The sequence below is a fragment of the Ursus americanus genome, chromosome 12 (genome assembly GCF_024610735.1).
Source record: "Ursus americanus isolate L20-20 chromosome 12, mUrsAme1.1.p, whole genome shotgun sequence".
Classification (NCBI taxonomy): domain Eukaryota; kingdom Metazoa; phylum Chordata; class Mammalia; order Carnivora; family Ursidae; genus Ursus; species Ursus americanus.
The window spans coordinates 18,695,026-18,722,271 of record NC_142138.1 but is presented as its reverse complement, the minus strand read 5'-3'; the positions used below and the strand labels follow the sequence as shown (position 1 = coordinate 18,722,271).

The following is a 27,246-nucleotide window of genomic DNA, read 5'->3' as shown; positions in this document are numbered from 1 at the left end:
TTGAAAGCTTTTATCTATTTGTGAGAGAGAGAGAGAGAGAGAGCGTGCGCAAGCAAGCACGAGTCGGGAGAGGGGCAGAGGGAGAGGGAGAAGCAGACTCCCCACTGAGTAAGGAGCCCGATGTGGGACTCGATCCCAGGAGCCTGGACTCATGACCTGAGCCGAAGGCAGACGCCTAACCAACTGAGCCACCCAGGCGCCCCAGAGCTCTTTTTTGAGTGTTTACTATATTTGAAGCATTGTACTTAGTAATTTACTCCCATTTTAAATTTGATCTTTGCAATATGAGGGAGACTATCATTATTCCTATTTTATACTAAGAAACTAAAAAAGAGATTAGGTAATTTACCTTAGGTTTTACAGTTAGTAAGCAGTAGAACCTGGATTTGAACTTCAACACTCATCATACACATTCAGTATCAAAAATGAGTGGAAATGGATGCTTATTGTATCATTCAACCACTCTGTATTTTGGGGAAATAAGGGGGGAAAAAAGAAGGGGAAATATTCTCCCCAAAACCTAAATTCTTGAGAGCAGTTTGTCTTGCCTCCTTCTCCCTAATCCTCATTCCCTCCCATAGTACTGGTACACAGGTTTCACTCCCAGAGATTATTTGTTTATAGAGTTAAGGCCCTGCATATTTATTGTTGTTGACATTCCTAGGCGATACACATGGCTACACAGTTGATTTTTACCTATCCTTTGGTGCTTTCTGGGGTTGGGTCCATACTTTCTCACCTTGTCTTGGGTTGTCTTCGTTATTCTCATTCCAACAGCCCTCTAAAAATCCCTTATAACGGGCTCCAGTTCAAATAGCAGATTCCCAGGCCCCAGCCCAGGTCGCCGAATCAAGATTTCTGGGGATGGGGCCCAGAATCTGAATGTTATAAAACTTCCCAAGTGACTGTAATGATCAGTCAGGTTTAAGAAATTAAATCCCCTTTCCCTTCATCTGGGCTAATAACTTCTTTCAGAGAGGAACAGATATAATTCACTTCTGATTGTACACATTAGTAGCATATTAAATTAACTTCAGTGATATTGATGATGAAGATGGAATACCTTCAGACAGCCCCATCATAATGCTTTTCTTTATAATATTTATATAAAACAACCCAGTATGTTTAATTACAACAAACACAATAAAACTGAGCAAAACCCCAAATCCACCCTCATTTTTAGGTAGGAGCAAATATTAGTCATCCCCTTCTTTTTTCTTAATTTTTATTATTTTCTTAATTTCTCTTGTTGGTCCCTTAAAAGAAAGCAAAAGAGGAAGCAAGGTCAAATAAAATTATGGAATATCAATACACAGGAATTTCAATTGATGACAACGTGAAAGCCTTTTAGACAAGAATGAAAGGCTTTTCTTTGATTCTTTTTTTTTCTTTCTTTTAAATCCTAGTTAGATTCAGAGGAAATTATGTTGCTAACTCATGCCATTTTTAAAGAGGGTTTGGGGGATGGTGCCGTGAGAACTTTAGTTGGTGCTCCAGGGTGATCCCTTTACGTAAAGAGAAACTTTCTTTAAATGCTATACTTAATATTCTTTGTGATTTAAAAACAAATTATGTTATGGAATAAGGTAATTTTGGTGAACTAATACTTCTAGATGCCTAAAAATTTTGGTTGCTTTAACAGTACTAATTAAAAACATGTTTGCATTGGAAAGTCTGGATTTCTTTAAGAATAATTTATAGCATGCCACATGTAATATTTCTTTCCTTTCCAACTGCTTTCTATTATATGCTTAGGGTTTAGATCGCTCCAATTCCTGGGTTAACACTGGTGGTCCAAAAGCTGTCCCATGGGGATCCAACCCCAGTCCAAGTGCAGAATCAACACAGGTGGTGTTTATATTAGAGGTTTCTTTATTGGCTGCTGATGTTTCCCTTTAGAACATTACTTTTTAGTACATACTATGATTTCAGTGGCTTGCTTTTTAATCATTAAAAAGTGTGTATTTTTGTTTACTTAGCACATTTTCCAACTACTATGCATGAATACCACCAATTGCACCAGTAATGCTCTCCTTTCCTACTTCCTGTCTCCTCCTCTCCTCCCCCACCATACCCTGTCAGTATACCAGTGCCTGCTGCTCATGCAAGTGACGGGTTTGATAACAGTTTCTACTGTAGGGGTAGCACATCTTTAGTAAGAATTTTTAAAAAGTTTGTGTGGAAAAAAACCTGACAGTTTTCCATTTGCTTTTGGTTTAATGTGTAGCTAGTGTATCCTTTTCATTCAGCATTTACTATCTTTTTTTTTTTTTTTTAATGATTACTGACTAGAAATACTGGGACTAAGCTGAAATTAAGTGTAAACAGTATATGATCCCCTTGCTGTAAGATTTAATACCAGAAGCAAAAATCTATTTTAATTTGTATTGTGTTGCAAAGTATGAAATTTGTATATAACTTAGTTGAACAAGGTTTTGCTTACTTAAGTCTAGTTGCTTCATAGCTAATATTGCATGATACCTCAAAATATACTTCTCATCTGTGTATTGGCTTTGGAGGGAAATGCTCTTGTTCTTGAAGAATTTAATTCCACGTTTAATATCGTAAATGTTCTATATTTGAAGCATATGGCAGATCTGAATGGTAGTTTTTGACAGTAGTGAAAAGTGGAAGAAACCATTCTAACCTTTTAATTTTCTATATTGAATCTAAAATTCTTAATTTTGGGGGGGTCTGAGACCAGTGAGAAGTATGTTTTTACTTTTTACATTTTCTTACTAGATGTGTGCATGTGTATAGATCACACAGATATAAAAGTTTCATTCTTTGCAGCACTCTCAATTTATATAACCATTAAAATATTCATCTTTTTACTAAAAGTATATAGAAGCCATTTTGATATTTCTAATGCACTGTCATTAAAGCAGGTTAAAATGGTGAAAATGAGATGAGCAATAATAAAACAGTTGATGAAACCAAAGTAAAACTATTTAAAAAATTGTATGTAATCCTTGAGCTGCAGAGGCATCCACAGCGGACTTTAATGTTATCTCGTCATTCATTCACCTCCACTCCATAGGCTATGGATCGAAGTTGTAATCGCATGTCTTCGCACACAGAGACGTCAAGTTTCTTACAAACATTAACGGGGCGCTTACCAACTAAAAAGGTAGATTCATATAAAGACAATCCATATAGGGGGAAAATTCCAACAGTTAAATAGATGTAAGATTTCTTTAGCCAGTATTTTACAATAATTGCATTTAAATTATTTGTTTAAAAATACATTTGAGCAAGCACTGCTTGTCTGATGCCTTTTTGGGCGTACCACTCCAGTGTATGCTGTTTATATTAGTAAAATGTTTGTTATCTTTGGGATTGACTGTTTGAAATCAAATTTGATTATCAAATTTTCATACCAAAAAATGTATCAACTCTGAATTCTGTTTCTGTAACTGCTTCTGTTTTGTGTTTTAAATCTCCAGGGAAAGGAAGATGAGTTAGAAAAATTATCACTCTTAGTAAGATATGTTGATTTGCTTCCCTTATGCACAGTTTTGTTAGTCCTTTTTCATATCGATATACACTACTTTGCAAATGCTTTGTATGCATATCCATTATAAGGCAGGAAATTTCTGCTTTGTGTATAAAAAAGACTTCAGATACCTGAAAACTTGAAAATTAATGGCTTTTATCAAAGTTTAAATTTTTAAAGGTATTTCCTAAATTGTACCAGCAAAGTTCATGAATGTATTTGCATATGTTAGAATATGTATTTAGGGCACAAATAAGAGCGTATTTGTAACTGTGAGTTTTTGGTCTAGTTTCTGTTTGCAGGTACAATTTAGGAGGCTGTTTCCCACCTGTCCTTTTAAAATTACATTTTACTGCAAGATAACATGTAATTTTTTCAGCTGTTCAACATGCCACTGTCTTACATGTATAAACAGCCGTTTTGTTAATGGGTGTCCTCACTGCATCATTGAATGGTTCACATGCCTTATTTTGCTTATTCTCATTATATCTTCATTTGTAATTGCACTGTGATTTGGTTTGTGTCATCAGCAGATATGACTTTGATAATAACTTTGGATTTGCTTCTGGATAGCTTTTTCACGAGGAGCTGGCTTTGCAGTGGGTTGTCTGTAGCGGCAGCGTTCGGGAATCAGCTTTGCAACAAGCCTGGTTCTTTTTTGAGTTAATGGTGAGCAAGCTAAACACATTTTTAATACTGTTTTCCTTAGTTAACAACTTTGTGTTAGCTCATTATTTTATCCTAAAAATCCTTTTCTGTTGTCCCTCTTAGACAAAATTACATTTGTTACATCTCTGAATAAGCACTGTGGACACTCAGCACAATTTAGGTGGAATTAAAAAGCTCTCATTAACTAGTTTTTAGAGATGGTTGCAGAACCAGCTATCTTTTTAAAGGAAACGTGGTACATTATTTCTTAGTTTGGACCTGGTTAGTATGTAATGTATTGTAGATTTCATCCCAAACATAGATTCAAAGGGCTTTATAGATCCTCACTGCTGTCATGGTTTGAAAGCTCTTAAGGAAATGCCACTTACAGCCAATTAATAACAACAACACCACTTTTTGCTCAGTTTAATAAATGGCATTAAAAACAAGTGAATTAATATCTTAATATTTATATATACATAAACACGTATATACATGAGAGCAGTGAAGATTTGCCAAGCGTGTACAATGTGTAGCACTGTCTCCGTGGGCTGGGGATTATCAAGGCACAGAGAGATTAAGTAATTTATTTAAGTTGGTACAGCTTTTAGGTAGCAGAACTGTGATTCAAACTCAGGCATTCTGGCACTAAGGACTTTCCTCTTCAACCTCTAGAAAGCTGAAGTCATTGAAACTTATTCTTCCAAAAGAAAAATGTGTAAAAAAGTAAAGGAAAAACTACAACAATAAGAAGGAAGGAAGGCAGGAAGATAAGAAACAAAAAGAGCTTCCAGAGTATGTCATCGGGTCATTCTCAGTGTAAAATACCCATATTGGGGATAAGAAGACAGTTTTTCTAGAGATCTGCTAATCTACAAAAGAAAATAAGTCAGGGACCCTACATAAGTGATAAGCAACTCCTTTTTTCCGCTAAAGAATAAACACCAAGTTTGTAATTCTTGTGCTTTTAATATAAGATCAAATTGTAATTTTGATTTATTTTTTGATAGTCTTACATGTATGTTCAAATTTCTTTAGAATAGTTAAAAAGCTGCAGTTTAAAACTTAGCTCTGCTTTTACTAATTGTTGAAACTTGGCTTCAATTTCCCTGAATTCTGTATTACTGTTACCCCATTGTTGTAATAAGATTCAATATCCAGAAGCATTTTTTTTTTAAAGATTTGAGAGAGCAAGCGCGCCCGTGCGCCCACACACACACACACACACACACACACACACACACGCACAAGCATGTGGGGGGAGGGGCAGAAGGAGAGAATCTCCAACAGACTCTACACTCAGCGCAGCGCCAGATGTGGACCTCGGTCTCAGGACCCTTGAGATCACCTGAGCTGAAACCAAGAGTTAGATGCTCAGCCAACTGAGCCACCCAGATGCCCACAGAAGCATTTTGTACACGTAAATCACTTTGTTAATTTTTGCCTGATATCTTCTTCATACTGAGTCATCAGTGTTTAATGTACGTTCACCGTGTGTCACTGTGTGATAGATGCTGAAGAGGCTGCAGTGAAGTCAATGTGTCTAGTGTCTCAAAGCTTACAGTTTGAGGTATATGGAGTGTCAAAATGTTGAGTCTTGGAAAGATTTCATTTAAAACTCCAATTTTAAAGGATGAAATATTTTTCTGTTCACATTCATAATTCTTTTCATATTGGTAGCCAGAATAATTTTATGAAGGTGATGCAGTGATTGAGTTGTACTGTGTTTGATATTTCTTGGGAACATTATAAAATATTGCAGGGAGATTCTCAGAGTATTTGAGGAGCTAGAAGTATTTTAGCCATCTGTTAAATCCCATAGTATAGTGAAAAAATAGCCCTAATGTGATTAACTGTTAATCGCATTCATAAGAAATTAAACTAATGGCTTGTTTATTTTTTCAGGTAAAGAGCATGGTACATCATTTATATTTTAATGATAAACTTGATGCACCAAGGAAAAGTCGTTTTCCAGAACGTTTCATGGATGACATTGCTGCTCTTGTCAGCACAATTGCTAGTGATATAGTTTCACGATTTCAGAAGGTAATGATAACTTTTTAAAAAAATTAAATCTCTATCAAGATCACATTAAACTATCATACTTTTATCTGTTTTTGCTTTTTATTCTGTTTCCCAGGACACAGAAATGGTTGAGAGACTCAACACAAGCCTTGCATTCTTTCTCAATGATCTATTGTCTGTAATGGATAGAGGATTTGTCTTTAGCCTTATTAAAACCTGCTATAAACAGGTAATGCATAATTATTAATAATTAACAAATAATTTAAATACTATGCTTGCTGTTTTTAGAGTTGCAGCTAAGAGATCTTCAAGAACACTTTCATATACTGATGTTTTTAAAAAGCAATATATTTCTTTTTAAAAAAGATGTAGAGAACACGAACAGGAGGGGCAGAGGGAAAGGCTCTGAGAGAGAATCTCTGGGGCACCTGGGTGGCTTAGCGAGTTAAGCATCTGACTTTTGATTTCGACTTAGGTCATGATCTCAGGGTCCTGGGATTGAGCCCCGTGTCAGGCTGCCTGCTCAGCTGGGAGTCTGTCTGTCTCCCTCTGGCCCTCCCCCTGCTCTCTCTTCCTCTCATTCTTTTTCAAATAAATAAATAAATATTTTAAAAATAAGTAAAAGCAGGATATTTTTATTAGTAAGGCAAAAATAAATTTCATTTGTTTTCTGAGGATACAGGACTATGGCCAGCTGATATCTGTACAGCTGACTTTTCCTTGCTTTTACTGGCCCAGTCATGACTCTTCGATTCCCATTCTGAAGCAAATCATCAAGCCACTAGTCTAAATGTTAAGCAGCCCTGGGGGTCCCTGTCTGGCTCGGTCGGAAGAACATGTGACTGTTGATCTCTGGTTCGTGAGTTTGAGCCCCCCATTGGGTACAGAGATTACTAAAAAATACTTTTTAAAAATATAGGAAAAAAAGTGTAAAGCAACCCCCACAATGCCGTGCGAGAGTACCAGTTACCCTGAAGGAACAGCCAAATGAACTTTTCCGTGTATTTATTGGGTGATTTTTAAAGCAGCTGCATTTTGTTGCGTAGTCCTCCTAATGTAGACCTAGATATTGTAGAGTTTAGAGTCATGGACAGATGTTTCCCCAAATCCCCAGTGTCAGTCATTATGTTGCTTTTATTAGTTAATTAATTTATTTATTTTCCATTTTGTTCCCTTTACTAAACTAAAAGCATCCTGGAACTTTTCTACAAACAGCTGACTTTAGTTTAAAATTTTTATCAACTGATCAATAAAATGTGCCTTTTGGAAAACATCAGTTATTGGTCCTGATAGGCCATTTGGGTAATGAGCTGTATAATCATCCCAGAATTACCTTTTAAAGGAAATTTAAAAATATACAGCTCTCGGGGTCCTATCCCAGCATTATTGAGGAGTTTGAATCCTGGAGGTGGGGGAGGGGAGTGTGGGACACAGTGCTTGTGTAGCATTTCCCAGCTGCTCCACAGGCTCGTTTCTGAGAATTACTGGTTTAGAATGCTGTTTGGCAGGCTAATATTTAGAATTTTGAAGATCTAGTCTATCAGCTGCCTTTATTGTATGTTCCATTGATTGATTGATTGATTGATTGACTTTAGAGAGTGTGCATGAGTGGTGGGAGGGGCATCGGGAGAGGGGGAAAGAGAGACTCCCAAGCAGACTCTGCACTGAGTATGAGCCCGAGATGGTGTTTGATCCCACAACCCTGAGATCATGACCTGAGCTGAAAGCAAAAGTTGAGCGCTCAACCAGCTGATCCACCCAGGCGCCCCGTATGTTCCTTTTAATGGAGAAGTTAAAACTACATGTGGGCACTGACCCACCTGCAGATATTTGCAGCAGTATGTATTATTTTTACTCCCCCCCCCCCACCAAATTTCATGTTCTGTTGCTCCTCAAATCTTGTTATTCTTCAAGCATTGACTTCCTGTGTTTGCCAAACATTGAGCTAGACCCTAGGGATACCAAAGCTATTAAGTCAGCGTGCATATGTCTCCTCCAAGTAGCTTATCGCGTAGCTGGGTGAATAGACAAATAGGGAATCATAAATAATGGGTTAACACAGGGTGCTAATTAGCCAAAGAATGGATCATTTCTTTTATGAAGTTATTTTGTTGGTATACTTCTCCTTCATAAATTACATCTTTGAGAAGTGGAAATTCAATGCTATATTGGAAATAGAAAGAATATGACTTCTAGCCTGGTCATTGGATTTGTGCATCTTAAATAGATCTTCTAGTTCCACATTTTTTATTCTAGCAGTAACTCTGGAAAAAGCTGATACTGTTGTTTAAACCACAAAACCCAAAACTGCCCAGTAAATACTTCACCTGTCATTCTGGTGTTGGCTTAGAGAAATGATAAATTCAGTTGGTGTTCTTTTATTTATGTAATGCTTACAAGGTATCTTCAAAGCTTTATTCGTTACCAAATCCAAGTGTCCTGGTGTCCTTGAGACTGGATTTCCTACGAATTGTCTGCAGCCATGAGCACTATGTTACATTGAACCTGCCCTGCAGCCTGCTTACTCCACCAGCATCACCATCGCCTTCTGTTTCATCTGCAACATCTCAGGTATGCAAAGTGTCTGAAAAAATTTTTTTTATAAAGCCCACATTTGTAAGAAAGCATTCTGAACACTGAAAAAATGATAAGAAACACTGTTGAGTAACAGCTGTGTGATAGGCTCCTTACTAAGTGCTTTATAAGTATTAATTATTTGCTCCTTAGAGTAATTCTAGGAGGTAAGTTCTGTTATTTTCATTTTACATATCAAACACTGAAAAGTCATGAACTTATCGAAGGTTACACAGTAATAAGTGGCAGAGTTAGGCTTTGAATTAGGCACATGTTGACTTTGTTCTAGAGCCAAGGTCTAGAACTGTGTTGTACTCCGATTACAGTTTTATGCACATCCGTGTGAGCGAATTCACTTAGATAAGCCCACTTAGATGTTTTCGCAAGTTGGGTTTTCTTGAAGCAGATGCAAGGTTTCCCCGAATTTGGGATAGATGTTTATTAGGGATCAATACCTGTGAGAGGAAAAGAATTGAAGCATAATGTTGCAGAGAAAGAATTCAAACTGCAGGGCGGTCCCGGGGAAGCCCTGCCTACCTCTCTTGTACCTGGAAAACCCAGAGGAAACTAGGTGGATGTTGTAAGGATTTATTGGGTGGCAGCGGACTTCAACAGCGAACAGTTTCTGTCAAGACAAAAAGGGGCTATCGTAGCAGTTATTTCGTGTCAGATCATACAGATTAAGATAAAGGGATTTTCTGATTTTATTATCAGAGAAGCCTGGTTCTTCCCTCTAGTGAAACATTATTTTTGCTTTGTAATTCCTGAGGCAAACAAGCAGCTTTCCTAAGCTTTCTTAATCTCTTAATGTTTAAAGTTAAAGTTGATCTTAACTTCTTGTAATGTTATTTTTGAGTTATTTAATTTCTGGAGGTAATTCCCTAGCCTAGATCAATCTTAGATGCATGATTTAAAAAAACTGTTTTAAATTTTGCCTAGATTAGAAAACATGAGAGAGCACACACAACTTTTCATTTTACCTTTATGAAAAATCTTATGGATTGGCCTATTTTCACATACTTTACCTGGCTAGCATATGCGTCTTCCTATAATGGATAAGGCTTGTCTTTTACTTTCTTCCCACGTCCTGTGCCAAAGATGTGGCTATACAGTGAAGAACAAATTAATCATAGTGTAGTTCCTAAAACCTTTAATGAAACACATTTGTTTATACCTAACTCCCTTCTGAACATCTCATTCAGCCGAGAAATTAATAGAATTCCTTCCATTATCTTGTTCCCCACTTTTTTATCTAACTACATTAATTTCAGATTCTAATCGATGATAGAGATCTCTTTCTGGGGGGAGGGTGCAAGAATAATTTTATATACTTATTAGGAAGATGATTTCTCTGTAGAGAGATCTGAAATCTTTGTTCTAAAAAAGCCTCACATGGATCGTCTTAAATATGAATTAGAGGGGAATGAGATTATAGACACTCTTGTCTTGAACTGTATCTTTGGGAGATGCTGTTTTGCAGTATTAAAAATTTTTTAAGAACTCTGTGAGTGAATCACAAAATGATAGTAATTTTCTAGAGATAGTATTTTCTCTGAAAAACTATTTTACTGGTATTTGGACTTTCTCTGGAAACCAGTAGCTTTCACTATCAGTATGTCTTTTGTACTCGCAGTAAATGCGTAATATATCATTTGGATTTAGTTACTTTTTTTCTCCTTTAGGGTATGATATTGAAACATTAAGCGGCTAAAAGAATAAAAAAAACAGATGGGAAAGTTTCAATATGAGAAAAAGAAAATTGAAAATAGTTAAAAGTTATTTCATTGTAGTTTCCTATGCCAAAAGTAAGAGCAGTTGCTTTCTCCAGTGTGAATAATAGTAATGTAAAATAAACTACCCGAGGCGAAGTGTATCTTACTTTGAGAGAATGCTCTTACTGCATTTGTTGTAATGTTCTATCTATAGGGTGTTTTGTTGCACAGCTATTGTAGTTTTGTTCTGCCTCACTCCCAAACAGAGTTCTGGATTTTCCACAAACGTACAAGACCAGAAGATTGCAAATATGTTTGAATTGTCCGTGCCTTTCCGCCAACAGCATTATTTGGCAGGACTTGTGTTAACAGAGCTGGCTGTCATTTTAGACCCTGATGCTGAAGGGTGAGTAGACTTATTTTGCCTTGGGAATAGCAATTTGATTTTGGATAAGGGGACAGAAGTAGCACGCTTACATTCCCGAGAATCAAGAGAATACCCTTTACCACTCTTCATCCACTTCTGCATTCACTAAGTTCCATACCCATGTTATTTCTGCATTTCACTGATTTTAAGAAAGCCATTTTTTCGTACTTTTATCATCTCTGAATTTGAAGTTTGTTTTGAAACCAGTGGTGTATCATCGTTTTTATTTGGTAGCATTTGTTTTTCCTTCTTAATGGTTGCAAAAAATATTTGTGCATATTAGTAGTTGACTCTTAGATTTGTTGATATACAGTAAGCACATTTCAGTTGAGGAAAATGGGCTAGTCTTCTATTCCTTGTAAGGAAAATTTGCTATTTGCTGTTATACTATGTAGCATTTTATTTCAGAATATGCCCTATAAACAAATACTCTTAGGTTTTAAGAACTTCCAAAGTTGTATACACTTGTACAGGATTTTTGGAAATTGATGTAGTCAGGAAAGGGCATATTGCCTGATGATTTGAATTTATAGAAATAGTTTGAGTATTGTGGTCTAACATCCCTAGAGGGTATTTCTATCTTAATAATTGTTTTAAAAAATCTGTGTAATCATAATTCTGTTAGGTAATGATCACTTTTCAAAAAATCCTCATAATAGGATCTTTAGGAGTTTTTTAAGTTTTTATTTAAATACCAGTTAGTTAACATACAGTGTAATATCAATTTCAGGTGTACAATATAGTGATTCAGCACTTCCATACAACAGCCGGTGCTCATCACAAGTGTGGTCCTGAATCCCCGTGACCTATTTCACCCATCCCCCTGCCCCCGTCCCCTCTGGTAACCACCAGTTTGTTCTCCATAGTTAAGAGTCTGGGGTTTTTTTTTGCTTATCTCTTTTTTTCTTTGTTTGTTTGTTTTGTTTCATAAATTCCACATATGAGTAAAGTCATAAGGTATTTGTCTTTTTCTGACTGACTTATTTTGCTTAGCCTTATACCCTCTACATCCATCCATGCTGTTGCAAATGGCAAGATTTCATTCTTTTTTATGGCTAATATTCCACTGTGTTATATATATATATATACATACATACATACACACACACACACACACACACCATCTTCTTTATTCATCTGTTGATGGACACCTGGTTTGCTTCCAGATCTTGGCTATTATAAATAATGCTGCAATAAACATAGGGGTGCATATATCTTTTTGAATTAATGCTTTTGTATTCTTTGGGTAAAATCCAGACTTTTAAAATTTTATTTATTTGAGAGTGCACATGCGTGCATAGTTGGTGGGGAGGAGAGAGGGGGAGGGAGAGAAAGAGGGAAAGAATCCCAAGCAGACTGTGCTCAGCGCAGAGCCCCATGTGGGCCTCGATCTCATGACCCCAAGACCATGACCTGAGCCAAAACTTCCTACTGAGCCACCCGGGTGCCCCTAATATCTAGACCTTTAATAATAGACCTCAAAGCCCTGTTTATCTGGCCCTTGTATACTTTTGCCACTGTCTTCCCTCCCCACATACTAAAATCTAGCCATTCTAGTCTTTTTTTCTGTTTAATATGCCAAACTCATTCCCACCTTACGGTATTTGCACTTGGAATTTTATTCTCTGCCTAAAGCAGTGCTCATGTTACCCTAAGACTGTTACGTACCCTTTTGCTCCTTGCGATTCTTCAGCTCTCCACTCAAATAGCGTCTTCTCAGTGAGGCTTTCACGGGCCACCCAATCAAAATGGTAGCCACGCTGCCCTGCCACAATCATGCTTAAACATATAGCCCTCTTTTATTTTCTACAAAGCATGTCTCTGAAATTTGCTGCTTAATTTCTGTCTCCTCCCGTTAGAATGTGATTTCATGAGAGCACACACTTTAATCTTTTTTGTTCACTGCTGTACTTCCAGTGCCTTAGAATTGTGTCTGGCACAAAGTGGATGAATACACATTCACAAATATATATTAATTCAGTGAATGAGTAATTAACTTTGCACATCCCATCTCTAAATTTTATATTCTTTAGTGGTATATAGAAAAAATACAACCTACATTATCGTAAATAGGTCCTTGAGAGGAATGCTTTTCTTTTTACGTCATCTGCTTGCTAACAAGAATAATTCCTTGAGTGGCAATAATATGTTGTAATATTGATCAAAGATTTGCTCTCCAGAAACTTTCATTATAGTTAGAAAATTAAGACTATGAAACAATATGATTAAATGCTAATTTTGTAGCACATAGTTCTATAGAAGATTAATACCGTGGAGCGCCTAGGTGGCTCAGTCGTTAAGTGTCTGCCTTCGGCTCAGGTCATGATCCCAGGGTCCTGGGATCGAGCCCCACATCGGGCTCCCTGCTCAGCGGGAAGCCTGCTTCTCCCTCTCCCACTCCCCCTGCTGGTGTTCCCTCTCTCACTGTGTTTCTCTCTGTCCAATAAATAAATAAAATCTTAAAAAAAAAGATTAATACCTTTACTACTGCACTTGTAACACTAAATTATTATTTTTGTGTCTGTGTTTCTCTCTTGGCAATAGCAAACTCTTTAAGAACAAGGACAGTGTCTTACCCTAACACTTAGGATGTTGTAGGTCCTGCATAAACATATACTTAATAACTGCATGTGATTGAGTAATGTAGACCTATGAAAAGGCTCATAAAGATGAGTGAGTAGAGCTTATTGGTAGGTTAAGGTCGGGCTGGTAGCTACAGAGCTAAGGAATACACACCCGGGTTCCGGGAGTCCTCATTGGTAATGCAGAAATTCAAAATGGAGACCATAAAAAGCAAATGACCAGAATCTGAGACTTGGGGTAAAATGAGAAAGAGTATGAGGAAAGGATGGGAACTATTTGGAGAAAAAATTGAGAAAAGATAAGATGACAGTGTCAAGTAGAGAACTGGAGGATAAAATCTGAGCTATGCCAGTTAGATGTGGTGCTTGACTGTTTAAAAATACACTTTCTGAATAAAAATCTGGAAGGAAGAAGAAAGAATCTCCAGCTAGATTCCATATATAGCAATGTAAAGTGGGAGATAAGATGAAGGGCTCTGGTTTCCAATCCCAGCTTTGGAATTGGCTCTGTGATCTTTAATAAAAGCTAGTATTTACCAAGGAAGACAGTGTACAAGGCAGTGTGCTAATAATAAGTATGTTACATGAATTATGCAACTTAATTTTCACAGCCACCTTATGAGGTAGGTAGGGAAACAGGGTAAGTAAGAAATTATCTAGCTATTAAATGATGAAGCTAGTACAGTGCCATGTTGGAAGCATTCAAGAACTCTTAGTTCCAAAGAAAGGGAGTAGATGTTAGGAAGTAAATGGAAACGGTTGTTATGGACTATATATTCAGGAAATTTATTACTGGAGAAATTGTAATAATTTATTACTAGGAGATAGTATATAAACTAGAAGAGACTAGTTTCAAGTGAACATGTATTTTCAACACAGGAAAGGCTTATTTGAAAGAAGGGAAAGGTTTAGTGAGGGGGGCATTGAAGCTGTTGAAGAAACATGGGGTTCATTAAACAGAATGGAGAAATTACTTTTCGAGAGAAGTACAACTTTTTCTGAGACAAAAGGAATGATAGAGATATAAATGTGGGGATGTGTTAAAGATCTGGCTAGAGCAAATTCAGAATGGCTTTTCTTTCCTAAAAAGCAGAAGTCGGTGGTAAGGTCTTAGCTGAGATGGATGGTGAGAGGCTGAAGGAGAGAAAGTAAGATGTGGAATGTGGACCTGCTGCCAGGTGTAGCCGTAAGGGCCGGTTGGCATTGGCCAAAAGTTTAATTAGAATAGTTGGCATAGTCAGAGCACCTTCAATCTGAGAAGAGGCACCCAAAAAAAAAAAAAAAGTGATGATGAATATTTTAGCCCAGTTGAAACTCAGGGATTGGGAGTCTACAGAAGGTGTAGGACCCAAATGAGGTAGATGAGCAAGGAAGTTGGGTTTAAATCAGAGAAGTCAAAGACAACCCTCCCAGCCCATGGACTGCAAATCCATTAAGCAGAGGAGTTTTCTTTTAGAAAAAGGACATGAAAGTTTATTTTTGGTTAATGTGAAAAGATCTAACTTGAAATAAAAATTGAAGCTACTTAAGATTTTTTCTTTTTTGCTTTAAAATATAACCGTAACTGGTCTTAAATTATTTAATATGAATATGTACTAATAAGGAGTTACTGTAAAAATGATTCAGATTTACTCCTAGGTGAATTTGTTTAGCATTTCTTTTTCCCCTCCATCGGTACTTTATACAGAGAGCCATTTGTTAATTTTATAATGAGAAGCGTTTCATGGAAATACATACAAATATCTGGCAAAGTTGAAGTTAAAATTGATTGAGTACTGTGACTTACTCTTTGCTTTAAAGATATTAACTAATCTCTGTGACCTTACTGCTGCTGCTGCTTCTTCGTCTTCTTTTTAAATAGACTGTTTGGATTGCACAAGAAAGTCATCAATATGGTACACAATTTACTATCCAGTCACGACTCAGATCCACGGTACTCTGACCCCCAGACAAAGGCGAGGGTGGCCATGTTGTATCTACCTCTGATTGGCATTATCATGGAAACTGTTCCTCAGCTCTATGACTTTACAGGTACTTCGTATATTTAAAACAAATCTTAAAGGAAATCTCAGTGTTTTAAAGTATTAGAAATATCTTGAGGCTAAAAATCTTATTTTAGGAAAAGAAGTAGAAGGAAATGTACTCTGACATAAATAAACTATAAATATTTAACCATATTACTGAATAACTTTTGACTACATGAGAGAATTCACTGCAAGCTTTCCTTAAGTAGTTCTTATGATGAATTTTAAAATAATAACTTATAGTATTTCTGTACCTACCTATTAGAAAGTAGGTTTTTTGGTATGAGACCGTACTGTTCATCTGAAAATATATATATAAGAAGACATGGCAGATGTCTACCATCTTCACTCTCATTTTTATTTGTATACATATAGTTGAAATTAATATTCACCTGAGTAACAAGAATTAGGTTGATTGTTAACACTGGGTTAATGAGTTGAAGTCGTGTTGCCTTTTAAAAACTAGAACTCACAAAGTTTTATTGATCTTGCTTTCCATATTCAGAATTTCTTGAATCCTTAATTTATCCCAAAGAAAACACTATAGTTTGCATTTAAAAAAACAAACATTTACTGAGTACCTATTAAATATTAAGAACTTGAACAGAGGTGGTGATACGAAGATAACCAACTCTGTGTCTTTAAGGGACTGATAGTTCAACCAGTATGTTGATTGCCAAAGCGGGTTTCCTAATCTGAAGGCAGAAATGTTTATATTACTATATTTTCTTTGACTAGCATGTTCTCTACAAAACTGTAAATTGTTACTGTAGGAATGAATTATTTAAAATAGTTTAAAATAAAAAAATCTAATGATAAATATTGCATCTTTTTTTTTTATTGTATCTTAACAGGTTTTTCTTTTAAAGAGTAATGGAGAATAGGACATTGCGTGCTCAATAACTGTTAATCTAAATGGAAATTTGGATATTTATTTTGGGATTATTTTTCTTCCAGAAACTCACAATCAACGAGGAAGACCAATTTGTATAGCCCCTGATGACTATGAAAGTGAGAGCGGAAGCATGATAAGCCAGACAGTTGCCATGGCAATTGCAGGAACCTCAGTTCCTCAGCTAACAAGGCCCGGCAGTTTCCTCCTCACATCATCGGTAAGAACAACCCTCCTGCAGAAGTTTTTTGTAGAAAGGCAGATATTTACAAGGATGTACCCTTAAATAACAGATTGTTGTATTAGGTGATGCAAGAGTGCTCTGAGTTTTATTTACTTTGTGGAAACATTAAGGTTCTGGGAACATTGCTTATCTTGTACTAAGTTGTTTAAAAATTATTAATACCTCAAGGTTTATGGTATAAAGCTCTGTATTCCATCATTCAGAATTTTGGAAGTTACCTTATTACGTATGGCCTATTTCCTTTATTTTCAAAATCTATTTTGTTCAACTCTAAGAAATATTTTCAGTTGTTTAGCAACTGAGAATATTTTTTTAATCTCTGAAGATTTATACTGTTTCATGTTTAAAAAAATCAATAGGTACTCTGCCCCTGTAATTTATTCCCCCTTAAAGAAGGAAGGGTATGGGAGCTAGAGAGGAAACAAACTGCCAGTAGAGCAAGATCAAGTTCTGAAAGACTTTCTTTCAGAAAAATGCAGTATTACTTACTGAAGCTGTCTTGACAATGTCAAGTTTTATTAAATAGTTTACGTATCGAAAGATTCACCCATTTTAAGTGTACGGTGTCATAGTTTTTAATGTATTTACAGAGCTGTATGGCCATCACCACAATCTAACTTTAGGATATTTCCATCACCCTAGGAAGAATACTTAGGCCTATTAAGAGCCACCCCCAGCCCTAGGCAGCAGCTCACCTACTGTCTGTCTGTGTATCTGTACAGATTTGCCTGTTCTGGACATTTCGTATAAATGGAGTTGTACACTGTGATCTTCCGTGTCTGGCGTCTTTGACTACATGTGAAGTTTCTGAGATTCAGCCATGTTGTACTGTGCCAATGCGCATCTCTCTTTTTTTTTTTTTAATTGCCAAGTAATACTCTTTTGTATTGCTATACTAGATTTTTGTCCATTTGTCAGGTGATGAACATTTGGATTCTTTCCCGGTTTGGGCTGTTAGGAATAATGCTGCTGTGAACATTTGTGTGCATGTCTTTGTGTGCGTGTATGTTTTTGTTTCTCTTAGGTAGATATCTCGACGTGAACTTGTTGGGCCATATGGTATCTCTGTGTTTAACATTTTCAGAAACTTCTAAATTCTTTTAAAAGTGGCTGCACCATTTTACATTCTCACCAGCAATAAATAAAAATTCCTGTTTTTCAAATCCTCACCAGCACCTCTTTTTTTTTTTTTTTAATAACCACTTTGGTACAGAGTAGTATCTCATTGTGGTTTTGATTTGCATTTCCCTAATATCTACTGATGTTGAGCATCTGTTCATTTGTTTATTGATGCGTCTTTTTTTTATGTCTTGGAGAAAAGTTCATTCATCTTCTTTGCCATTTTAGTATTGTGTTACTCATTTTCTTGTTATCAGTTTGAAAGAGTTCTTTATGTATTCTAAGTACAAATCCCTTATCAGATTGGCGATTTTCAAGTATTTTCTCCCATTCTGTGGATTATTTTTTTGCTTTCTTGATGGTGTCATTTGAAGTGCACAAGTTTTTAATTTTGCTGAATTCCACTTTATCAGTTTTATTGCTTGTACTTTATATTTTGTATGTATAGTATCAAAAGTACATGCACAATTAAGGTATCATAAGAGAAGAAACAATAGTGTACCCACCACCTTCAGAAATAGAACATTGCAAATTCCTTGAAAGTTCCCAGTCTGCCCTCAATTCAGTCCGTCTCTGCCCAAAATAACCTCTGTGCTCAATTTTGTTGACCTTCCTTTTCATTTTTAAAACTTTTCTTGTGTGAAATATACTACATATTAAAAAGTACATGAAACATAAATGTACAAATTTACAAAATATTATAAAATGAACACCTTTGTAACCACCACTCAAGACAAAATATAGAATGTTGACTGCTTCTCAGAAATCTTTAGCACGCTCTTCCCCACCCCAGCTATCCACCAAGCCGCCCTCTATCCTAATGAAGTAATTGCTTAATTTTGCTTACTGTTTTACTATTCAATTTTGCATCCGTAATTTCGTTTTGTTATATCTTTAATTTTCATCCATGTTATAAAATGTAGCTGTAATTTACTGATTTTCATTTCTGTATGTCCTTAAATTGACTGTCCATAGATCAATTTATTTACCCATTCTATTCTTAGATGAATGAATGGCTTCTGATCTTTGGTTATTTCAAAGAGTAATCCTGTAGATTTCTTTACATGTATCCTGTATATATACACTTTTATTTAGGTTATTTCCTAGGAGTAGAATTTGCTGGGTTATAGAATATATATGTATCTTTATCCCAGATATACCTGGGTATTTTTCCAAAGGGTTTGTCTCAATTTATACTTTACCTGCACTATGGGAATTCCCATTCTTTTACATGTTCATCAGCATTTAGATTTTTCAGACTTGAAAATTTTTGTCACTCTGGTAATTTATAGTTGGTTCTCATTTCAGCTTTTGTTTCCCTGATGCCTTATGGAGCTATGCACTTCTCCGTATACATGTTGGCCATTTGAATTTTCTGAGATTCTAGAGTTTTTTGCCCATTTGCCATTTGGTTGTCTGCCTTTGTTTATGATTTGTGTGAGTTTATATGTTCTGGATCCAAGCCCATTGTCAGTTATAAGTGGTTCAGATATTTCTTTTGTGTGTGTGACTTGCCTTTATCACATACTTAATGGTGAATTTGGTGATTGGAGTGTCTTACTTAGAACACTTAAATTTGTCAGTCTTTTCCTTTACAGCTAGTGTTTTATGTATCTTTAAAAGTGTTTTCCCTATTCCAAGATTTTGAAGATATGTCCTATGTTATTTTTTTTAAATGCTTTTTTGTTCTTTTATATTTAATCCTAAAATCTACCTGGAATTTTTTATGAACAGTAGAATCTGGGGATTCAGATTCGTTCATTCATTTATATTATACCAAATTATCTCAGCACCATTTATTAAAAGATTATTTTGCCTACTCCTCTGGAGTATTACCTCAGTATAGTCTATCATATAGAAAAAGTCCTCATGAATATAAAAAAATTTGTCTTTCTATATAAATTTTAGAATCAGCTTATGATGTTCCACTAAAATAAACAAAAACCAATGAACCTGTGGGGTTTAGTTGAGATTGTAAGGAGTCTGTGGATCAATTCTGGTAAAAATTGATATTTTTACACTACCAAAGTTCCTAATCCTTGAACATGATAGACCTCCCTATTATTTAGGTCTTCTTTAACATCTATGAATATGTAAACTTTTATAGTTTTCTTTTTTTATATATATATTTATTCATTTGAGAGAGAAAGAGCACAAGCAGGGGGAGATGCAGAAGGGAAGGAAGAAGCAGCCTCTCACCTGAGCTGGGAGTCCAATGTGGGGCGCGATCCCATGACCTGGAGATCATGACCTGAGCCAAAGGCAGACCCTTACCCATCGGAGCCACCCACGAGCCCTTATAGTTTTCACTAAAGAATTCTAGTACATCTTTTATAGATGTGGTTTTGGTCCTTGATATTTTTTGTTTTTATATTATAAAATTATATATAATACGTATAATTATATGTAATCTTCTAAATGTCATCTTTTCTGAAAATTTTTTTCCAACTGTTGATTAATTTTATGTGGAAATAGAATTGTGATGCTTATTTCCAGCAGAATTGCATCCAGCAGAATTGCTAAATTAATAACATATGTATAAATTTTTTTTCTACATACACAGTCCTATCATCTGTGAATAATGGCAGTTTGTTTCTCTCAAGTTTTTTTCATAACTTATTTTACTGGTTAGAACCCACTCCCCAGTACAGTTGTTAAATAGAAGTGGCAATAGTTGGCATCCTTAAGGGGGGAAACTTGCAACATTTCATTCTTACACATACGTGCTATATTTTGGGGGGATTTTTGGTTTTTGGTGGTTGTTTTTTTATTTTTAAAACTCTGTTATATTATGAAAATCTTCTTTCTGTTCCTGGTTTTATTTTTTAATTATGAATACGTGAATTTTATCATGCTTTCTTTGCATCCATTGAGATGCTTGTGTTATTTTGCTTTTAAATCTCTTACTGTGACCCCTTTCATTGTTTTTTCTAGTGTTTAACCTACCTTCAATTGCCAAATTAAACCAACTTTTTTTTACGATTGTATATTAATGGATTTTGTGTGCTATAATTTAAGATTTGTGTGTTTATGCTTATGGGTAAAATTGCTTGTGATATTTTTCTCATAATGTTCTTTATAGGTTGTGGAATCAGGGTTAGGTTAGCCAATTTAAATTTAAAAGGGAGTTTACCCTTTTATTCTGTTCTCTGCAAGGACTTGTTTAAAATTGGAGTTATTTCTTTTGGGAATATTTGGAGAACCTGTGGGTGATGCCACCTGTACTTGTAGTTTTCCTTTTTGAAAGTTTAAAAATTACTGATTTAATATCTTTAATGACTGTAAGACTGTTCAAGTTTTCTATTTCCTTTTACACTGATTTTTGTAAATTTTACTCTAGTAGAAATTAAAATGTATTGGCCTACAAAGTTCAGATATCTTCTATGCTCTTTTTAAAGTCTGTACCATCTGTAGTAGATATAAATGGTTTCATTTCTGTGATTGGCTTTTTGTACCCTTTGTCTTACATCAGTCAGTCTCAACAAAAATTTGTGTATATCTTGAATCTTTATAAAAATCAAGTTGGGGGCATGTTGATCCTCACTTTTGAATGTTTATCTTCTTTATTTACTGTCTTCTGTTTTCTTTGGATTTATATTGTTCTTTTTCTAACTTCTTGAGATGGACTCTTTAACTCACTAATTTTCATCGTTTCTTCTTTGGTACATATTATAAGCCTGTACATTTTCCTTTAATTATTGTTTTAGTTACATGCCACAGTTTATATGTAGCATTTTTGTTACTCAGTTCAAAAATATATCTAAAGTGCATTATGATATTTTTAGACTTTTAGGCTGTAAGTTTTTGTTTTAAAATATCTAGTCATACATGACAGATATTTCTCCAAAGAAGACCTACAAATGGCCAACAGACACATGAAAAAATGCTCAACAACACTTGGCATCAGAGAAATACAAATCAAAACCACAATGAGATACCACCTCACACGGGTCGGAATGGCTAAAATTAACAAGTCAGGAAATGACAGATATTGGTGAGGATGAAGAATAAGGGGAACACTCTTACACTGTTGGTGGGAATGCAAGCTGGTGCAGCCACTCTGGAAAACAGTATGGGGGTTACTCAAAAAATTAAAAGTAGAGCTACCCTATGACCCACCAATTGCACTACTAGATTGATATCCTTTGGATAAATATCACATAGTGATTATAGGGGCACATGCACCCCAATTTTTATAGCAGCAGTGTCCACGATAGCCAAACTATGGAAAGAGCTGAGATGTCCATCAACAGATGAATGGATAAAGAAGTTGTGTACGTGTACACACACACGCACACGCACGCACACACGCACGCACACACAGGAATATTACTGAGCCATCAAAAAGAATGAAATCTTGCCATTTGCAATGACATGGATGGAACTAGAGGGGATTATGCTAAGCAAAATAAATCAGAGGAAGACAAATATGTGATTTTACTCATATGAGGAATTTAAGAAACAAAATAGATGAACATAGGAGAGGGGAGGGGAAAAATGAAATAAGATGAAAACAGAGAGGGAGGAAAACCATAAGAAACTCTTAATAGGAAACAAACTGAGGGGGTACTGGAGGGGAGGTGGGTAGAGAAATGGGGTAATTAGGTGATGGTCATTAAGGAGGACACTTGATATAATGAGCACTGGGTATTGTATGCAACTGATGAGTCACTAAATTCTACCCCTGAAACTAATAATATAGTATATGTTAACCAAATTGAATTTAAATTAAAAAATTAAAAAAAAAATTCTAGTCATAGGGTGGGGTGCCTGGCTGTCTCAGTCAGATAAGCATCCAGCTTTTGGTTTTGTCTCAGGTCATGAGCTCAGGGTTGTGAGATTAAGCCCTGCATGAGGCTCTGTGCTGGCAGAATGTGGAGCCTGCTTAAGATTTGCTCTCTCCTCTCCCTCTGTACCCCCACCTGAAAAAAGTGTGTGTGTGTGTGTGTGTGTGTGTGTAGTCATAGGAAAATTCCTCATAATCTTATGCTTCTAAGTTTGGCCTGATTTCATAATCAGAGAACTTTGTATAATTTCAGTTGTATTTGTGACAACTGGTTTTATGCTCTTGTATGTAGTCAGTTTTTGCAAATAGCTTATGTATTTGAAAATGCATATTCTTCATTGTTCTCTATTTGTCCATTACATCTATTATTTCAAATTTGTTGATCTTACTGTTTAACCTTTTTTTTCTTTTCACTGAAATCTGTTTGCTTATTCTAATACCCCACTACAATCATGGTTTTTTAATAACTTGTCATTTTGTCAGGTTTAGTTTCCTTTGAGGCCTTATTATGAACACTAATTTTAAATTATGTTTTTTGATGGGTTGCATCTTTTATCAACATGAACTGTAATACTTTTTTTTTTTTTGCCTTTAAGTCTACTTTTGTATATTAGTATAGTTATCCTAGGTTTCTTCTGAGATAGAGTTTTTCCATCCTTTACTTTCAACATTTTTTCCTTATGTTTTAAATGTTTGAAACTGTGTTAGATGTCTTTTATAAATAGCATATAATTTGATTTTGTCTTAAATTTTAAAAATCTGTTTATTTTTGTCTTACTAGAGCTTTTTAAAATCCATTTGATTTAGTATAACTAAATTTAATGTGAATTTAATGTACTTGACGTTTTAATTTTACTTCATGTTGTCCCATCCCTTCTGTCTCTTTTGTCTCTTGTATTGTCTTCTTTTATTTTTTTTTCTCCTTCCATTTTTTCCTCATTCTGCTTTTTCCTTTCTACTAGTTTGGAAGTTATGCATTCTGTTTGTATTCTTTTTGTGATTGTATTACAAATCACAGTATGCTTCCTTAAATTAAATTCCACTCTAATCATTACCTTTACTTTCACATTGGTTAATAGGAGGCTCTCAGAACAGGTTGCCTATTTATTTACTTTTCTTCCTACTTAAATGTTATTTTCAGGCATTTTTAATTGTATATATCATTAAACCTTAAAAACATTGTTATTACTTTTATGGCTATATAAATTTAATTATCATTTAGATTTGTCCAGATGTTCACCACTGTATTTGCTCTGTGCCTCAATTTGTGACTGTTCCTAAGAAATATTTTTCTTCTTGTGAAATAAATCCTTTAGAATTTTTATGCTATGGTAATGAACTTGCAGTGTTTCCTTGCAAAACGTATGACCTTCATTCTTAAGTTTTGTTTTTTAGAAATAGCATCTGAGTTTCCTGTTTTCTTCCAGCGTGCTAAGGGCATTATCTCCACTGTCTTCTCATTTCCATTGCTGATTTTTTCCCCCTCTTTTTTATGATATTCTCCTTAGAATTGGTCTTTTGTGGTTTCACTCTGTTCCATCTAGTTTTGAATTTCCTTATTCTGCTTGTATTTTTTGGACTTCTTAAATCAGTGGTTCAGCATCTTTCTTCAGTTCTATGAAATTCTCAACTCTTAAACACCCAAATATGTCCTCTTCTCCATTCTGTCTCTCCTCTTTTTGTATCCCAGTTCAACATATATGAGTCCTCTTTAGCCCACCCTCTGTGTCTCTGCTCTTGTTCTGTATAGCCCATTTTTTCATTGACCTGTGCTTCATGCTGGGTTGTTTCTTTTGATCTGTCTTCCAGTTTATTGGTTTTCTCCTTAACTGTATCTATTACTCTAAACCAATCCATTGGGTTCTTAATTGGGTTATTGTGTAATTTGGTTAAGTGAATTTATGCAGGTGAATTCACTTACATGTTCACGCATCCATGAGAGGCAGTGAACACAGAGAAGTGCTTGATCTCTCTCTGGAGCCACACTTTCTGCATTTGAATTTCAATCCCTCTATTTACTGCACAAAATACTTCTTGGTGTCTTGGTTTTCTTGTCTGTAAGATGGGTTAAGTAGTAATATTTATCTCTTTGGATGGGTGTGAGCAATAAATAAGTTCACGTGCATAAAGTGTTCAGTACAGTGAAGAGCACAGCGTAAGCATCATACAGGAGCCGAAGCTATCATTTTCGCCATCCCAGATAGCAGAGGAATTAGGGTAGTAGTTGAGATCATGACCCCAGCAGTTAAGTATGTTAAACTTTCCTTTGTCTTTTCCTCTCAACATCCCTTCCACTGCTTTCTTCTTCTTATTTAGTATACTTACTTCACCAAATACTAGAATGTAGTATGATGGTGAAGAATATAAGATTTGATGTCTGGTTAACCTGGAGTAAAATCCTGGCTAACTGTCTAGCTTTTCATTTCCTTGCCTGTAAACTAGAAATAACAGTGGTTAGTACCATCTCATAAAATCATTGTGAGCATTAAATAAGAAAAACTGAGTAGCATGGTGTCTAGCACATTTCAAATTTTGTTATGTTTTGTCATCATCATCGTCATTATTGTCATCCTGTATTCTTGTCTGTAAAACTGAGATGATATAACCCACTTGTTAATGTTGTTGGAGGATTAAATGGAATAACGTTTGGATAGAGCTTAGCACGATGACCAGAGCAGAATAAATATGGAATAAATGGTATTGTGGACAAGTTTTTATTTTTAGTTTTTCATTTATATTTTACATACTGTACACTAATGCAGACTGAAGACTGAAATAGCACCTGCACGTTATCTTCTCTAACAGTGGCCCTTGAGAGGAAACTGTGGTTCTCTAAACCTGATAAACATTTCATTATTACTTTCTATTCTTATATCACTTCTACTGAGTGCTTTTTCCTTTTACCATATTACATCAGCCATGATGGAAATAGATACTTTAGTTTTAATAGTAAGATCTTTTAGCTTTTTCCCTTGATGTTTTCTATTAATGTTTGTTTATTGTCTACTGGAAGCCCTACCATAATTTAAAACAATCTTTCGATCCCAGGAAAAGTTTATTAAAATTCAGGACCTTAAGTTTAAGGTTCTATATGACTTATTCAAGTAGTGTCTAAATCAAATGGTGGGTTGTTTTTTTTTTTTTAAGATTTTATTTGAGAGAGAGAGCAAGAACAAGAGAGGGAAAGGGAGAGAGAGAGAGCATGCTCTCAGAGGGAGAAGGAGAAGCAGGCTCTCCACTGAGCAGGGAGCCTGAGGCGGTTCTCCATCCTAGGACCCCAAGATCATGACCCAAGCCGAAGGCAGACGCTTAACCAACTGAGCCACCCAGGTGCCCCTCATATGGTTCTTTTTAAATATTTGCTTTTTAAAACAATTTTTATTTTATCGCATTTAGAAGAAACACCTGACAACCCCCAAAAAGAAACTGCCATTGATCGGTGTGTCTCATTCCACTGTTCTTTATTTTCAGAGCGGCAGGCAACACACTACCTTTTCAGCAGAATCCAGTCGGAGCCTTTTGATCTGTCTACTTTGGGTTCTCAAGAATGCAGATGAGACGGTTCTACAAAAGTGGTTTACAGATCTCTCAGTCCTGCAGCTAAACCGGCTGCTAGATTTGCTTTATCTCTGTGTGTCTTGCTTCGAGTACAAAGTAAGTGATCACGATGCCATTGCAGAGAAGAATGAGAAAGCAAACATGTGGAAAAGGAAGAAGAAAATTTCCTCAATGCCTTTTCTTTTCTAATGTTTAAATTTTAGGGAAAGAAAGTGTTTGAAAGAATGAATAGTTTGACCTTTAAGAAATCAAAAGACATGAGAGCAAAGCTTGAAGAAGCTATTCTTGGGAGCATAGGTGCTAGGCAAGAAATGGTGCGCCGAAGCCGAGGACAGCTTGGTACGTACACACTATCTTCTCCTTCTGGTGAGAATTTTTTCAGTTTCCTTGAACTATATATTATAGTGATCATTGTTGCAAATCTTCAAAGATTCTACACTTTTAAAAGTGTCTTTCATTTTTTGTTTGTTTTAGGTTCATTTTTTGTTTGTTTTAGAGAGGAAGGGGGTAAGGAGCAGAGGGAGGACAGAGAGAATCTTAAGCAGGCTGCACGAATGGAACCTGACGCAGGGCTTGATCTCACAACCGTGAGGTCATGACCTGAGCCAAAATCAGGAGTCAGATGCTTAACCCAGTGAGCCACGTGGGCACCCCTTAAAAAGTGTTTTAAATGAAACAATTAACTTGAGTAACCACTTCTCTGTGGAATTCAAGTTAGAGTTCTAAGTAGGGTGAACATATTTCCTGATTTGTTATGGATAGTCCCAGTTTATTCCTGTTGCCTTTGTGTGATTATTAATAACATCCTGTTTTTGTTTTTTAAGACTTTTTAAGAGCAGTTTTAGATTCACAGCAAAATTGAGCAAACGGTCCAGAGATTTCCCATATGCTCCCTAACACACATGCATTGCCTTCCCCGCCAGCGTGGTGACTTGTTACACTTGGTACCGAACCAGCACTGACACATCATCATCACCCAAAGTCTGCAATTGACATTATAGTTCAGTCTTAGTGTCGTACTTTCTACATAGCATCACTTTTTACTCTTAAAAATTTCCTGTTTGGCACAATAAACGAATATGCCCTGTATTTAAGGGAAATATGTTGTCCATCAAACTCAAATATCAGGGAGAGAAACAGGTTAATAGCATTTGAGGCC

The 27,246-nt window shown here is 35.7% G+C and overlaps 1 protein-coding gene across 5 annotated transcripts in view; it reads left to right on the top strand.

The window, feature by feature from the left end:
* DOCK7 (dedicator of cytokinesis 7) overlaps positions 1-27,246 on the top strand; it is a 201,817-nt gene that overhangs the window by 130,508 nt on the left and 44,063 nt on the right. For 3 of the 5 annotated variants that reach the window (XM_045802186.2, XM_045802187.2, XM_087865956.1), the window contains 11 exons: positions 1,756-1,848; positions 3,041-3,130; positions 4,070-4,165; positions 6,050-6,190; positions 6,285-6,398; positions 8,570-8,740; positions 10,722-10,861; positions 15,326-15,495; positions 16,446-16,600; positions 26,001-26,183; positions 26,291-26,426. In XM_045802186.2, coding sequence (XP_045658142.2) covers positions 1,756-1,848; positions 3,041-3,130; positions 4,070-4,165; positions 6,050-6,190; positions 6,285-6,398; positions 8,570-8,740; positions 10,722-10,861; positions 15,326-15,495; positions 16,446-16,600; positions 26,001-26,183; positions 26,291-26,426 — 1,489 coding nt within the window. The remainder of the gene's footprint in view (positions 1-1,755; positions 1,849-3,040; positions 3,131-4,069; positions 4,166-6,049; positions 6,191-6,284; positions 6,399-8,569; positions 8,741-10,721; positions 10,862-15,325; positions 15,496-16,445; positions 16,601-26,000; positions 26,184-26,290; positions 26,427-27,246) is intronic. The other 2 variants (XM_045802190.2, XM_045802191.2) reach the window with 1 other exon arrangement.